The following is a 17,104-nucleotide window of genomic DNA, read 5'->3' as shown; positions in this document are numbered from 1 at the left end:
AAAAAATAACAAATTTTGACTAAAGTAAAATAGTTGGACGTGGCTTGGTACTTATGCATCCCTCAAAAAATTAAGCAATTTAGATTGTTATATTCAACAGATATATTTTAGAAATGATTAAGGATAGAAATAAAAACGGGGACTGTAATAATAAGTAATATAACCCAGATGTGAAGCACTGCATGGTGTCGAATTACATCTTTTCATTTATCCCATTTGGTGCCAAAGTTGTTAATTTTCTTATCCAAAATCTTTCCCGAGTAAGTCTATCCTCCCTAGACCAAGCAGAGTTGTGGTCAATAATAGTAATGGTCAGTCGATTGAGATCTGCCTTAGTGTGGCCAGGGGATCTCAAATGACGACTAAGAGGGAGGTCTGGCTTGCATTGGTAGTCGCTACGATGACCGTTCATTCGTTTGTGAAACGGCTGTTCTGACTCGCCAACATACTGTTTACCACATTTACACTGTAGGAGATACACAACATTTGTAGTCTTGCAATTAACATTGCAAAATATGGTGTATTCTGTACCAGTGGAGTGACTGTTAAAAGTCTGGGTATCCAGTATTTGTTTGCAAGTCAGACATCGTTTGTTTCCACAACCCTTGCAAGAGCCCACTGACGAAGAGCCTGCTTGAGAGCATAACTCAGCTCTCACCAGCAAGTCTTTAAGGCTTTTGGGCCTGCGGAAAGCCAGTACAGGTCGCTCGGGAAAGATCTTGGATAGTTTAGGATGTTTTTCGATATCTTTCCAACTTTCGCGGATAAGGTGAGACAAGTTGTCAAATTTTGGATGGTAATTCAACACAAAAGGCACCCTCCTGTTGACCTTTTTGACTTTATATTGTAAAAGTTCATCTCGGCTGATGTTGCTAGCACGAGAAAACCCTTTATCAATGTCTTTCCTTTTGTAGCCCCGATGTTTTAGGTGACCGCGAAGTTCTTGTAGTCGTTTTTTGGCAACATCGTTGGTGGAGCAAATCCTTTTTATTCGTATGGCCTGGCTGTAGGGAATGCTCTTGGTGCAATGTTTAGGGTGACAACTTGAAGGAGACAGATATTGATGTTTGTCTGTGGGCTTGCAATACAGATCTGTAAATATGTTTCCATCCCTCAATTGCGTTGTAGTGTCAAGAAATGTGATCTTAGAGTCAGAGATTTCATATGTGAATTTTATTGAGGGATGGGCATCGTTGGCATGTTGAATAAACAAATCTAGTTCTTGTTTAGTATTATCCCACTTCATGTCAATATCGTCAATAAATCGGAACCAAGAGAGGGGTTGATAAAGAAAAGAATTGAGAATTCTCTGTTCTAATTTCCCCATAAAAATATTGGCATAAGACGGGGCCATCTTTGTTCCCATTGCTGTTCCATTAACTTGGAGAAAGTGCTCACCATTGAATGTGAAGTTATTGCATTTTAATACCAAAGTAAGAAGCTGGATGAGACATTCAGTTGGTGGATGTAAGGTGTTACGAGAGTTCCAGACTTCCCTACAGGCTTCTATACCATCGTCATGGGGGATATTAGTATAGAGGGAGGTAACATCAAGCGAGACAAGGATCGTTTCAGGTGGGAGAGGGTTCAAAGATTCCATTTTTTTAAGATAATGTGTTGTGTCTTGAATATATGATGGTAAATTTTCTACGTGTGTTCGGAGATGAAAGTCAATAAATTCTGATATTTTTTCTGTAGGGTGGTCATTGGCGGAAACAATTGGTCTACCTGGATTATTGACTTTATGTATTTTGGGCAGTAGATAGAAACGCCCCGGCTTTGATTTTTCCGGTTTTAGATATTTAAATGTGGTTTCATCAATGTGTCCCTGTTCACACATGTTTTTCAGGTTTGTGGTGATCTCTGTGTTAAATTGAGGGGTGGGGTCAGAGTCTAATTTCTTATAGAATCTCTCATCAGAGAGTTGACGTTCCGCCTCTTGAATGTAGTCACATCTGTCCATGACGACAACAGCGCTACCTTTATCTGCTGGTTTAATTATAATGTCGTCTCTGTTTTTAAGTAACCGCACAGCTTCGTTTTCTTCAGAAGATAAATTTTTGAATGTTTGGGAAGTAGCAGTGGACAGATTTGTTACGTCGGATTTAATTTTGTCAATAATATGTTCTAAAGTAGCACATTTACTGGGTTTAGGATTCCGTGAAATTAATGGATCTATTACACGCTGAGGCGTCTCATAAACACTTAAATTTACAAACTAGTTATAACCATCTTTACAATAAATCATGCCAAGAACTTTCCGGTCCTGAATTGCTCACCATCAACTAGCGCCTCCATGACATCTTGCGCATTGAATCCCGGAAACTACACAAAAAACAAGTTAATAAATTTAAAAGAGACGGCGTACATGTAGACCCTGTAGTAAGAGAGCAGACAACCTTAACTCTCAATCGTACCATCATAACCGGAAAAAAATCCCGGAATCGCCGATTCAGGAGAAAAAAACAAGGCTGCATCAACTCTACAAACACTGTAGTCAATTTGTCTTCAGTAGCTTTGTCGGAGACTGAAACAAAGGTACTGTCAAAAGGTCTTAATTTTTGTCCCACGCCGGGCAAAATAGATTCTATACTTTTGGAAGATGACCTAGACAAGTTAGCAAGATCCCTCAGAATTAAGGAATATTTTTCTAAAGACACCACAAAAAGTTCCACTGATAGTGACACAAGTGATCTCGACTCAGATGACGACCAAGAAGATGTCGATATTCCCAGATTCAGGATAAAAAGTTCATGGATTCCTAAACCCAGTAAATGTGCTACTTTAGAACATATTATTGACAAAATTAAATCCGACGTAACAAATCTGTCCACTGCTACTTCCCAAACATTCAAAAATTTATCTTCTGAAGAAAACGAAGCTGTGCGGTTACTTAAAAACAGAGACGACATTATAATTAAACCAGCAGATAAAGGTAGCGCTGTTGTCGTCATGGACAGATGTGACTACATTCAAGAGGCGGAACGTCAACTCTCTGATGAGAGATTCTATAAGAAATTAGACTCTGACCCCACCCCTCAATTTAACACAGAGATCACCACAAACCTGAAAAACATGTGTGAACAGGGACACATTGATGAAACCACATTTAAATATCTAAAACCGGAAAAATCAAAGCCGGGGCGTTTCTATCTACTGCCCAAAATACATAAAGTCAATAATCCAGGTAGACCAATTGTTTCCGCCAATGACCACCCTACAGAAAAAATATCAGAATTTATTGACTTTCATCTCCGAACACACGTAGAAAATTTACCATCATATATTCAAGACACAACACATTATCTTAAAAAAATGGAATCTTTGAACCCTCTCCCACCTGAAACGATCCTTGTCTCGCTTGATGTTACCTCCCTCTATACTAATATCCCCCATGACGATGGTATAGAAGCCTGTAGGGAAGTCTGGAACTCTCGTAACACCTTACATCCACCAACTGAATGTCTCATCCAGCTTCTTACTTTGGTATTAAAATGCAATAACTTCACATTCAATGGTGAGCACTTTCTCCAAGTTAATGGAACAGCAATGGGAACAAAGATGGCCCCGTCTTATGCCAATATTTTTATGGGGAAATTAGAACAGAGAATTCTCAATTCTTTTCTTTATCAACCCCTCTCTTGGTTCCGATTTATTGACGATATTGACATGAAGTGGGATAATACTAAACAAGAACTAGATTTGTTTATTCAACATGCCAACGATGCCCATCCCTCAATAAAATTCACATATGAAATCTCTGACTCTAAGATCACATTTCTTGACACTACAACGCAATTGAGGGATGGAAACATATTTACAGATCTGTATTGCAAGCCCACAGACAAACATCAATATCTGTCTCCTTCAAGTTGTCACCCTAAACATTGCACCAAGAGCATTCCCTACAGCCAGGCCATACGAATAAAAAGGATTTGCTCCACCAACGATGTTGCCAAAAAACGACTACAAGAACTTCGCGGTCACCTAAAACATCGGGGCTACAAAAGGAAAGACATTGATAAAGGGTTTTCTCGTGCTAGCAACATCAGCCGAGATGAACTTTTACAATATAAAGTCAAAAAGGTCAACAGGAGGGTGCCTTTTGTGTTGAATTACCATCCAAAATTTGACAACTTGTCTCACCTTATCCGCGAAAGTTGGAAAGATATCGAAAAACATCCTAAACTATCCAAGATCTTTCCCGAGCGACCTGTACTGGCTTTCCGCAGGCCCAAAAGCCTTAAAGACTTGCTGGTGAGAGCTGAGTTATGCTCTCAAGCAGGCTCTTCGTCAGTGGGCTCTTGCAAGGGTTGTGGAAACAAACGATGTCTGACTTGCAAACAAATACTGGATACCCAGACTTTTAACAGTCACTCCACTGGTACAGAATACACCATATTTTGCAATGTTAATTGCAAGACTACAAATGTTGTGTATCTCCTACAGTGTAAATGTGGTAAACAGTATGTTGGCGAGTCAGAACAGCCGTTTCACAAACGAATGAACGGTCATCGTAGCGACTACCAATGCAAGCCAGACCTCCCTCTTAGTCGTCATTTGAGATCCCCTGGCCACACTAAGGCAGATCTCAATCGACTGACCATTACTATTATTGACCACAACTCTGCTTGGTCTAGGGAGGATAGACTTACTCGGGAAAGATTTTGGATAAGAAAATTAACAACTTTGGCACCAAATGGGATAAATGAAAAGATGTAATTCGACACCATGCAGTGCTTCACATCTGGGTTATATTACTTATTATTACAGTCCCCGTTTTTATTTCTATCCTTAATCATTTCTAAAATATATCTGTTGAATATAACAATCTAAATTGCTTAATTTTTTGAGGGATGCATAAGTACCAAGCCACGTCCAACTATTTTACTTTAGTCAAAATTTGTTATTTTTTTAAACGGCCGTTTGTTTTAAACATCGCAGACTCTAATGTTACTACACTACAGTTGTTAAATCTGAAATATTTAGAAATTTAGACCGTTCAGTGCTGTTTATTTAGAAATAAGACCGTTCAATGCTGTTTATTTGGAATTCTTATTGACGCAATCTTTCTTGTAACATCATAATTATCGACACTGTTAAAGCTTTAGAATTGTGCTAGTTCATATCGCACATTATTATTTTTATTTAAAACATTTATTTGAACTCTCTGATGTAATTAGTCATATAACCTATTTCATATTCAACATATTTTTGCAATGATGCAAGCGTCTTAACTGATGTTCGGTTTGCCTTTTTTATTGTATAAATTTCAAGATTTAGTAAAAGTTTATAATCTAAGAAGACTTAAAGATGATTCATTTAACATCAGAATCTGACTGACGAAGGATATCTGTTATCCGAAATATTTATAAATAATTACATTTATAGTTCCTTTTTGTGTTATTGGTGTTGTTATGTACACTTTTTAGGCGTTTATATAATTTATTGTATTGTGTACATGTATCGTTACTTGTAACGATCCAGCGCCCTCGTGGGAAAAATCGTTGACTATTATTCAGACGTTTTATATATATATATATATATATATACGAGTCTAAATTGAAAACTACGTTCAAACCTATGACTGCGTTGGATAAAAACCGCAATTTTTATACGTGTGCACGTATATATATATATATAGAGAGAGAGAGAGAGAGAGCTAATTTATAAAAAGGACTAACCAGCAAATTTCTCCTAAGGGATTGAAAACCAAAGTTTCTAAATAATTTCCAAATACAGACGGACAATGTTAGATAGGTTTGAAATAAATCATGTTATTACCAAAGTATTAAATGCTACTCTGATGATACCCTCGGGGAATGATAGTCCACCAGCAGAGGCATCGACCTAGAGCTGAAAAATATGGAAACAACATTTAAATTTAATTTGTTTGCAGCGCTTTTCTAGATTTACCTTCATCGACAACAAAGGATGTTTAAGAACCGAAACAGTTGAGCAGCTATATGACAAAAAGGAGCTATCAGAACAACCAAAACTAAGAAAACCAGTTATAAATAAGCTGATCTATTTCTTTGATACAGGTATTTACAAACACTTGGTTGCTTTACAAAAAATATGATCATGTGTTTTGGTGTTTATTGATAAGTTTTTGTCTCTGACTTCGTCATATATCTTTGTAAAAATATTTCTGACGTCAGACACACTAATCAATGAATGGGTTCGTAGAAAGTAGATGTTTTTGTGTTCTGTTAAATTGTCCCTTTTAAAATTGATATACGATGATGATGACTGATGTACCCATATTTTGACTATTTTATGTATTGTTTCTGTTTATTTATCGCATCAATGTAAATATGACGGAATTTGATGAGACTGTCATTAAAGTGAGAGGGTTAGCGCTATAGAACCAGGTTTAATCCACCATTGTCTACATTTGAAAATACCTGTACCAAGTCAGGAATATGACAGTTTTTGTCCATTCGTTTTTTATGCGTTTTTTAATTTGATTTTGCCATGTGATTAAGGACTTTCCGTATTGATTTTTCCCTAAGTTCATTATTTTTGTGATTTTACTTTTTGTTAGTACGATATCTCATGTTGAGACTATTTAAGTTACGTATATATGACATAATAAAAAAAAGGATTATTAATATAAATAAAATGTAGGTACACAGATCTAGTAGATATTAAGGATAAACTGTTCCCCAAGAAAAACATTTTCCCAGCAAGGTGTTCCTTTTAAAATTTCCATCAGTAAATAAAGGGAAAATCAAACCTGCGGGTTTACAATTGTATTTTGATTGTATTCATTCTTGTTAAAATTGAAATGTTAATCACTGTATGCAAATAATTGGTTTGTAAACTTAACACTGAATATTGGCACACTGAGAGTTGTTAACTTTTTATTTCCTTTGGCGGAAGTAAGTAATATCAAAATTTATAATTCGTTTTTAGATTTTTAAACCCGAAACAAGATTTTTTTAACCTTCTCTATTTAACACTATTGTTGACGAATCCAAGTAAGGATGGTATACATGGTATACATGGTAAACAAATAAACGCATGGATCTTATTTTTAAATTAGTTACTGGTATAGATAAAGAACGCTTTTAAAAATTTGTTTTAATCTGACGATATATATGATTTGAACTCGTATTTGGCATAACTTTTGGGAATTTTGAATCCTCAATGCTCTTCAACTTCGTACTTGTTTGGCTTGAAAAATATTTTAATTTGATATGAGCGTCACTGATGAGTCTTATGTAGACGAAACGCGCGTCTGGCTATTAAATTTTAATCCTGATACCTTTGATAACTATTTACACCACTGAGTCGATGCCTTTTTAACTATTTTGATTCTAGCACCACTGATGGGTATTTTGTAGACGAAATGTGCCTGTCTTAAGTCACGAGACTATATAATACCATTTGTTGCTGAACATCGTATTCGTTTTTTGTCCAGTGTTGTGTGCATAAATCAGAGCGATATTTTTCTCGTTTGAAGTGTTTTACAATTGTCATTCCGGGACATTTTATAGCTGACTATGTGGTATGGGTTTACATTATTGTTTAAGACCGTGAGATGATATTTGGCTGTTTATTTCAATGTCATTTGGTCTCTTAAAGAGAGTTGTAACATTGGCAATCATATCACATCTTCTTATTGCTATATTTAAACTAGTCTCGTGTGGACTAGACGCGTTTTTGGCGTATTGAATTTTAAACCTGATGCTTTTTGTTATCTATTTATCATGCTTTTCTTTTTCTAATATGTTCTGCTTTTTATTTGTATTGTAGTCCTGTAATATTTTGTTTTCATTTCAATGTTATATTTAACTGTGCCATTAAAGTGCGAGGTTTGGCATGCCTTAAAACCAGGTTCAATCCACCACTTTTATTCCCCTTAAAAAAGTGTCCTGTACCAAGTCAGGAAGATGGCCATTGTTATAATATTGTTCGTTTCTGTGTGTGTGTTGCATTTTAACGTTGAGTCGTTTCTGTTTTCTCTTATTTTTGAGATAAGACGTGGCACGGTACTTGTCTATACCATATTCATGTATTTGGTTTTGGTGTTATATTTGTTATTCTCGTGGTGTATTGTCTGTTGCTTGGTCCGTTTCTGTGTGCTGTTGCGTTTCGGTGTTGTGTCGTTGTTCTCCTCTTATATTTAATGCGTTTCCCTCGGTTTTGGTTTGTTGCCCCGATTTTGTTCTTTGTCCATGGATTTATGAGTTTTGAACAGCGGTATACTACTGTTGCCTTTATTTATGTACTATTATTTGTCTGTTTGTCTTTTTCGTTTTAACCATGGCGTTATCAGTTTATTTTCAATTTACGAGTTTGACTGTCCTTCTGGTATTTTTCGCGCCCCCTCCCTTTCAGTAGCTGCGAGTACACGTAGATTGACTCGACCTTCTGTAAGAGGATTCTTATAAATGTACTGTTTAGTTATGTATTCAATTCCTAAAGATTACAATTACAAATAAATCTCAATACGACTATTATTCCTTCAACATGTTGAAATTCTGTAGACATAATGACATTGTCGAATACGCTCACCAAGCAAGCCACTTGATTCATTATTGCTGTGCTCAAACTATAGTTCACTAACCAAATGCATCCATGCACTTTCACTGAATGTATAAACTATATTTATTAAGAACCGTCAGTCCGTGTCTGATTCCAATGTGAATTCTAGCGACAAAGTTTATTAAATTTCAAGTACTGCTAATCTCCAAACACCAATATTCAAAGAAACGTGTTACAAGTGGCATCATTGTTTGTGTAGAAATTGTGCGTTTTGGAACAGAAACATAATCAGTTATGAGTATCCATGCATAGTCGTCTTTGTCCATCTTATATAATGCACTCATTGATCCACAGTTAAATAAATGGCTTTTAGATTTTGTTGTAGCATGGAACATTACCGGTTTAGACTCAAAAGAATCTGCAACGAAACACAAAATATTAAAACGTGTTATTAATTCATATATCTATGATTATTGAGATTGCAAGGGATTACATAGTAACGAAGGTTTGATAGATATAGGAAGATGTGGTATGATTGCCAATGTGACAACTCTCCATCCAAGTAACAATTTATTCCATAATTCTTTTTTCTTTTCTTTTCTGAATAGTATTATAAATTCACCTGTATATGGAGTGTGTAATTCACGTTCAATTTGTTATCCAAGCGTCAAATATAACTTCCTTGGCGGAGTTAAATTGATGTCTCAGAAAAAAACTCAAGCCTAACTTATGTCTAGTGTATGTAGTGATAGGTCGCCTCTAGGAATTTTTACTCATGGTAAATGACCAAGCGTTTTAATAATTGGGCATTTAAGGTTCTTTTCGTTTTATAACTAAACTGTTTTGAAATCGTTATATAATTGTGTTTGACAAGGAAACACGTCATTTGAATTTTATTCTTACTTATAACGCAAATAACGAACTTTTTGTCCCGGACCAAATATTCAAAATGACATTGCTTTAATTGTACTAAAGTCTACATATGGTTGTAAGTCGAATCGTTGATATCCTGAATCCTACTTTCAAAGATCTGCATAGAATTTTCTATAGCAGTTATACGTTGTCCGATTGTTTTTTGTGTCTTATTTTGTATGGATATAGCACATGTAGTAAAATCAAGAAAAGTCAGCAGAAACCATGGACAAAGCTGTCGTATCGAGCTCGTCATCTTTGAAGTATACTGACGGGATGAAATATTGTTTCTATATACGTTGATATACTGCTGTTTTAGAAAGCACACAGCACGTCTATAATCTTTATTTATTATCAAATAGTTAATTTTGGCAACATATTAAGATATTAAATATACTTCCTACATGTTGTAGTAAAAGTCAGCTAAATATCAATAGTTGTATTAATAGTAATTCTTTAAAAGTCCTGAAAGTGACTAGTTCTTATATATATAAATGTCTTATGTATAGAAACGAGATTTTAGCTTCTTAATTATAACATATTTAACTACTAGTAACTGTATGCTATATTCATTGTTGTAATGCACTGTAATATGGGCCTTTGCCAATTATTGTAATTGTGTTTGTGCCAATAAAATATTTGTATTAAAGTCAGTTTGTTTCCTATACAAATGATGAATGAGAAATTCATCTATGATTTTCCTCTGACATATGCCATTCTATGCAATATTTTTTAATATATATAAACATTTAAGCGAGATTTTCCTTCGACATAAAATCCTTGTTGATTATGTGCACGTGCTTTTTCCAATCCATGCATATCAAAAAAGCAATTAAAAAATAGAGGTTAATATATTTTCTTATTATCATGTTTTCGTGTTATTAATTATCCTTATCAATTACGTTGTACAAAATACATCGTTATCCTTCATTACTATAATGTCTATAAAAAAAAATCACTGGGAAAACCGCAAAGCATAGTTAGCTCTTTGTTTGAATATTAAATCTGGTTCAATTTGTTTCAAGATTTTTAAGCAACTTTTTCATATGTGGCATTACATTTGATGTTATATCAATTAAAGTCTGATACTACTCGGTATCTTAATCAAAACCAATCAATTTCGCACACCTTAATCAATGTCTGAGCAGAAATGTAAAAAAAATTCATCGGAAGCTTATGTTATGGTACCAAGACCTTGTGGATAAACATTCCGTATTAACTTAAAAAAATACATGCTAGTCTTGTAATATAGATTTTGGATTCTAATGTTGTTCACCATCTTATCAACGTGCTTAATTATTCTTTTGTTTGTCTTTATGAGTATTACTGTTACTTTTTAGTCTGTTTTATTGATATCAATTGGAAGTGGCACGGTACTTATATATCCCGTCATTGTGTTTTTGTTCTATGATAATTCTCGTATTCTTGTCTTTCATTTTTTGCTCATGTGCTTAGTCTATTTGCCTTTTTTGGTGTTTCTTTGATACATATAACTTGCCTCTGCACTTATGCATCTCGTAATTGTGCTATTGTTAAACATTTTTGTAGTTTTAAAGTGCATTGTATTTATGACTTTTATGTTTCTTTGATGCATATATGACGTGGCTCTTTACTTATACATCCCGTCATAGTGTTATTGTACTATGATTTTCCATGGTAAATTTATGCATTTTGGTAGTTGATATTTGCTTAAATGCTTGGTTAATATGGAATTTTGTGCTTTTTTGTTACACATTTGTTTGTTTTATAGCAATTAAGATTATGACACAATGTTGACTACTGAACGTATCATTTCTGTTTGTTTTGTTCACACATCGTTGTCCACATAATGTCATACATGAGTCTTTAGGTTATATATTATCTGTTATAAGAAAATGTCTATACCAAGTCAGGAAAATAACAGTTGTTATCAATTCATTTCATGTGTTAAAGATTTCAATTTTGCCATTTCATAAGGGACTTTACTTTTTGAATTTTCCTCGATGTTCAGTATTTTTGTGAATTACTTTTTTTCCAATGAAAGCAATCAAATTACAATTTATGTAATGAATAAATTTGTTTTCAACATTTAGAATTAAACAATCAACATTGTATTTACCAGGAATACCGATCATTTTAAAAAAGGGTAAATATGAAATGTGTTTCAGGATTTTTAAGTGTTATAATAAACACTGTATTAACCACTGTATGGAAATCAAAGTTATAAGTGAAATAAAAACAATCACAATGGCAAAAGAAAACAACGGAAACTGCATAGAAAATTGAAAACAATAGTTATACAAGCCCCTTTATAACACAAATATGCAAAGTAAATAATTTCTCATTTTTGTCTTTATTTTAAGTTCTTACATGTGTAACCGAAACTCAATGTCAATTTGTAGATGTACCATAATGTACTCGGTATGTATTAGATGCATCTGTAGCATCTCTGTTCGAAGTTAATGGATAAATTTATCGTCAAAATAACTGAAGGGATAATATCTATATCGGGGAATCTGAAGTTAAAGTAAATGATATGAAGATGGAAACTCGGTGCTCTTAAACTGGAATTAGCTTGTTTATGATTCGTTAATATTTGTTTCTTTAATACACATCATCTGATATTAATAATTACAAATTCCATATTTATAACAAAAAATTACAAAAATTAAATTTTCCACCATAATTGACCACTAAAGCCTGTAAAAAGTAAAATCACAAAAATACTGAACTCCAAGGAAAATTCAAAACGGAAAATCCTTAATCAAATCGCAAAATTTAAAGCTCAAACACAGCAGACGAATGGTTAACAAGAAAGCAAAGTTCATTAAAAAGTAAAACAGACTTCAAATCAAATACGCAGTTAAAAAGTTTCGAAAAACAAATATTCGGAAAAATACCATATGTACTACCAAAAAGCAGATACTGGAAAAACAAAATAGGCAATCAAAATACATAAATTTATAAAAAGTTGACAACTCCCACATGAATTGTATATGTGTCTTGAAGAAATAGTACTTGTCGAAAAGACATTCTAGTAACCTTTATATCAGAATGGCAAATAGTTATTATAAGTCAGTTTTGTGGGGAGTTTTACTTTTTGACCCCATTTAATTAAATCATAAATTATTATTTTTATTAGTCCAGTAATAAAGCATTAAATTTCTGTTTTGAGAATGTTGAAGTATCAATCTATCAAGTTATTTAAATTATTGGTCGATTTAATGCTTCAGTAGTCATCTTGCACCTTGGAAAAAAGAAAACAAAACTTCAAACACTTGCGTAATGCCTTTATAATCATAATATATTTTTTTTATATCTTTTTTAAGACAATATAATTCATTTTCATTTAAAAAAAAAAGAAAAAAGAAAGGACTTAGCCAATTTGCTGAAGAACTCTTTATGATTTATTTTAAAAAGTAACATATTGGATCCATATAAATAAATGAGAAAAAAAAACTTAATAATCAAATGGCCACAAGTGGAAAAACTTTACATATAACAAAATGGATATTTTCGTAAGCTTACCAGTCCAGACATTCCATATAAAAAAATATGAATTTAAATAATTTGTACGCGTCTCAATTTTGGTCTTATTTTTTACTACATGTTTGGAAAAACAGCAACATAGATTTTTCAATCACATTGTTATAAATGCCTGAAATTCAAATTGTCCCTATGAATAGACTATTAATATTTTGATCAGGTTAGTTTGGGACGTATAGATCCATATGGATTCCAAAACATAAAAAAGTCCGGATGCATCAAAAGCAGAAAGGCACAAGGCTGAACAACAATAGCAATCTAGTATGGTATTGATGGAACCAAAATATTTTTTTTTTTCATTTGCGTGGTTCCGTTTCGTTTCTAACCTATGACCTTTTCAGACTTAAATTATACTGGATCCTTCCGTCAGTTTGGGTCTGATCCTGACGACGTCCACTTGTATTTTTTGTCTATCTGATGAGTTGAGCCTTTTTCAACTGATTTTTATAGTTCGTTCTTATGTTGTACTGTTATACCACTGTCCCAGGTTAGGGGAGGGTTGAGATCCCGCAAACATGTTTAACCCCGCCATATTATTTATATATGTGCCTGTCCCAATTCAGGAGCCTGTAATTCAGTGGTTGTCGTTTGTTTATGTGTTAAATATTTGTTTTTCGTTCATTTGTTTTACATAAATAAGGCCGTTAGTTTTCTCGTTTGAATTGTTTTACATTGTCCTATCGGGGCCTTTTAAAGCTGACTATGCGGTATGGGCTTTGCTCATTGTTGAAGGCCGTAAGGTTACCTATAGTTGTTAATGTTTGTGTCATTTTGATCTTTTATGGATAGTTGTCTTATTGGTAATAATACCACATCTTCTTTTTTATATGATTTTATTCTTCGTTTGCCCAAATTACACTTTTAGGCTTGTAAAATGTACTGAACAATCTTAATTGGTTCACTTGTCTAAGATTTGGAGAATTTAAACTTACAAAAGAAGCTAAATCTCTTCATTTTCAAATACGATAAAGATCTTAATAAAATGAGATATTCTAGTACCTTCGTAAAGAGTTATTGATACTAACACGGCCGATCATCGTCATACAAACCTCAGTCATCATCGCAAAAAATATGATTTGATTCTTTTTTTGTTTGTTTCTTTTTTCATTTATAGTTGATATTATATGCTATATAGTGAAGAATTCATTGGTGTGAGTTTGGTCTATCTCATTAGTTTTTCTTTGATATAGCAAATAACATATTTGGATTCAAACAAAACATCATTAGTTCTAATGATGATATTGTAGTGAACTAGCAATAACATGAAATATTATCACTAATTTAATGTCAACTTTTTTTGTAACATTTTTTAAACATTATTTTTTAATAATCATCTAAAGTAAAAACAAATACCTTTTGCACACATAAATCTTGATTCTTTTACATAATAAATTAATTAATACAAAAAACGTTTATGTGACATCAATACGTATGGTTTTTGAGATTCTTGCGATTTTCAAAATCTTGTTGTTTAACTGGAAATTGGTTTCTTGCAAACGCATGCTATTCCAATATTTTCTTTCACAGCCTTCCATTTGATTGAGTTTTTTTTATGGCGTCTCAAGACTGGAAATGCAATTGTAAGTCTCTCACAGGTATATGTTGATTTTTCATAAGTTTTCTTCTGTCTAGGGCAACGGCATTTGGCATCTAGCATCACTGATGGATTTCTATTTGCATCGTACGTTACGTCATAATACCATGGACATAATGCATTCTCGTTTACGTGATGTAATTTACGCTTCAGTGTTCTATTACATCTGTTTTCACCAAAGTAACGAGAACGAAGCGTAGATTTTTCGTAATTCTCTTTATTGGCAATGCATTCTGAGTCGTAACCAGTCCGAGAATATGTTGCTAGATCGAATGCCATTTTGGTATTTTGGTGAAAAGTACTGATTGAATCTTTAACATTGAAACATCGTTTTGAACCATAAGTAGAAATAAAGATAAATTGAAATATGAGTACGTAAACTAATGTCATGGTTGTTTTGATATCAACTCTCTTTGTGACTTTCAACTAACCAAGAAATTCATTTTATATGTTTTCCTATACGTTTGATATTTTTTTTATAAATTTGAAACACACTTTTAACATTGTGCTATTCTGTGCAAAACTTTTGGATTGAAATGTTCAGCGTTTTTAGAAACATATTTACATAACATTTGTATTGCTTTCTATGCTTTGATCGTCCAATACTTTGTAATGTATTCAGAAGGCCCTAAATTTTGAAGTTTTCATTTCATATTTGACCTTTGATAAAGAGACCAATAGAAAAGAACCAAAAACCCATTAGGCCGTCCACAAAATTATGTTCTGAAAAAAATTGTTAATAAAAGAAAGAAATATGATTGAATTATTTTATTTTCACATATTATACTTTAGACAACTAAAACGGGTTCCGTTTCCTTGTGAAAATTAAAGACATGTGATGATTAATATATTAACTGTGGAAGTGATTTGAAAAAAAAAATCAATTGAATATAATGATACACATTAATCATTTCCTGTTAATTTACAATGTAATTTGATATAAAAACAAGAGGGGTTTAAAATTCATTATAAACCATTTTTAAAAGTCAATGCGACAAAATTTGGTATTCATAAATATTCTATGTTTACAATTGGCTTTTAAATTGTACTACATAAAGGTTTTTTTAAATAGTCATTATATCATGGACATGGCTATAAAAGGTATCACCTGTTTTAAATATAACTCTCAATGTGAATATTTAGATTTTTTTATTGTATTAAGGTCATGGCAATAAAAGAAATCACCTGTTTTAAATTTAGATTTCAACGAGAATACTGCTATCAATTATATTTACGTCCAAATTTACGTAAATGGATGTACACAATTTATGGTTTCTAATTACGGAAATCACAAAGTATCAGCCGCCTTCCACAAACTTGTGAAATGTAAATGAAATTCAAACATGAGTGAAAGCTGTATTTAAAACATCGGATTTGAGTCATGATCAGACTTTATCAGCGACACTCAAAATGCTTCTTTATATATCTACAATCCAAATGCACATAGTAATTTCTTACATCGACAATATTGTTTCGACAATATATATATGAAAATAAGTAAAATATATATTTATCCTTGAAAATCAATAAAATTATGATATCAAATCTACTCCGTATTAACAAAATTAAAAGATTTTAACCTTGTGTCGATCGACTGATATATAACGATATCTATATGTCTAAACATAAACAACTCCATTGGACAGTTTACGATTAACGCACGTAAGATTGATTACGTCTCCTCAAACATTATGACGTATCTTTTCGTCTGACATGTTGTCGTCAATTTCTTGCTTGCTTCACATTAAGATAATATGTTATGTAAAGACGAGATATATTCTTAATTTTGTCAGAGAGTGTTACGCCCCTGTCAAATCCCAATTTTCTTGACGCACTCGTCAAAAAGGTTCAGATTGTGGATTGCGGCTTATTTTGTACTGTATTAATACTCGAATATTTCTAGAGACTACTTTATATAAAATTTGATCACATGTAAATTTGTATTTACTTCTTTGGCAAGCCAATACTGTTGTGGTTAGTGTTTCTGAGGTCAAAACCAGCATTTTGCTCGGGCCATACACAGCATGATATTCAAATAGAAATATATTCTAGAACTCTCTAATTTTGCATTGTTTGTGCAGCCTATATTATATCGACCTATAGAAGCACATCGACTTCGTCAATCGTAAATATGTTTCTCTTATGTCGATATAACCTTGTATCGACTTCCCTCATACAAAGACTTTAGTTTTATAACATCAAAACACAGTAAACCGGATATCCAATACTTATACGTCCCTAGAAAAATAATTTTCCAAATGTTTTCTTGCAAACAGATAACAAAATAATTATCTTAAATACATCATGCAAATTTAACATATTCGATTTTTTTCCTTTTGCCTTTTTATTAAGTGTTGCTATATTGTTGTCTGCTTTATTATACCCTTAATATGTGAATGCACATTTGTATCTCTCTTTCTTGTCAATCTTTAAATCCATATTTTAGAATTTTTATACACATATTTCTCTTTCAACAATTTGTTGCTACGTATTTCTCTCATCTATTAATTTCTTTTTGCATTTCAAATAGCAAAGGAGTGCTTGGAAGATTCTTTTAAAATAGTAAAACGCAAGAACTCG

At 32.9% G+C, this 17,104-nt stretch overlaps 2 protein-coding genes across 2 annotated transcripts; one reads left to right on the top strand and one right to left on the bottom strand.

Annotated features, from left to right (window-relative positions):
• The first annotated feature begins 2,003 nt into the window (after positions 1 to 2,003).
• On the top strand, positions 2,004 to 5,942 carry LOC134727705 (uncharacterized). Its single transcript, XM_063592088.1, has 3 exons — positions 2,004 to 2,022; positions 2,516 to 4,634; positions 5,900 to 5,942. The coding sequence occupies exons 1-3, from the start codon at positions 2,004 to 2,006 to the stop codon at positions 5,940 to 5,942; spliced, it is 2,181 nt and encodes a 726-aa protein (XP_063448158.1).
• An 8,459-nt stretch (positions 5,943 to 14,401) lies between these two features.
• Positions 14,402 to 14,803, bottom strand: LOC134727704 (interleukin-17F-like). Its single transcript, XM_063592087.1, has one exon. It carries the CDS (start codon positions 14,801 to 14,803, stop codon positions 14,402 to 14,404), a length of 402 nt encoding a protein of 133 aa, XP_063448157.1.
• Positions 14,804 to 17,104: the final 2,301 nt, after the last annotated feature.

The sequence above is a fragment of the Mytilus trossulus genome, chromosome 8 (assembly GCF_036588685.1).
Source record: "Mytilus trossulus isolate FHL-02 chromosome 8, PNRI_Mtr1.1.1.hap1, whole genome shotgun sequence".
Lineage (NCBI taxonomy): Eukaryota > Metazoa > Mollusca > Bivalvia > Mytilida > Mytilidae > Mytilus > Mytilus trossulus.
This window is presented reverse-complemented; position numbering and strand designations above follow the sequence as displayed.

Excerpts from the sequence above, each read along its gene's own strand:
- LOC134727704 (XM_063592087.1), bottom strand. The coding sequence starts at position 14,803 with ATGGCATTCGATCTAGCAACATATTCTCGGACTGGTTACGACTCAGAA.
- LOC134727705 (XM_063592088.1), top strand. Across the intron at positions 4,635-5,899 it reads ATTGACCACAACTCTGCTTG|CGCTTTTCTAGATTTACCTT; the intron begins GTCTAGGGAGGA and ends ATTTGTTTGCAG.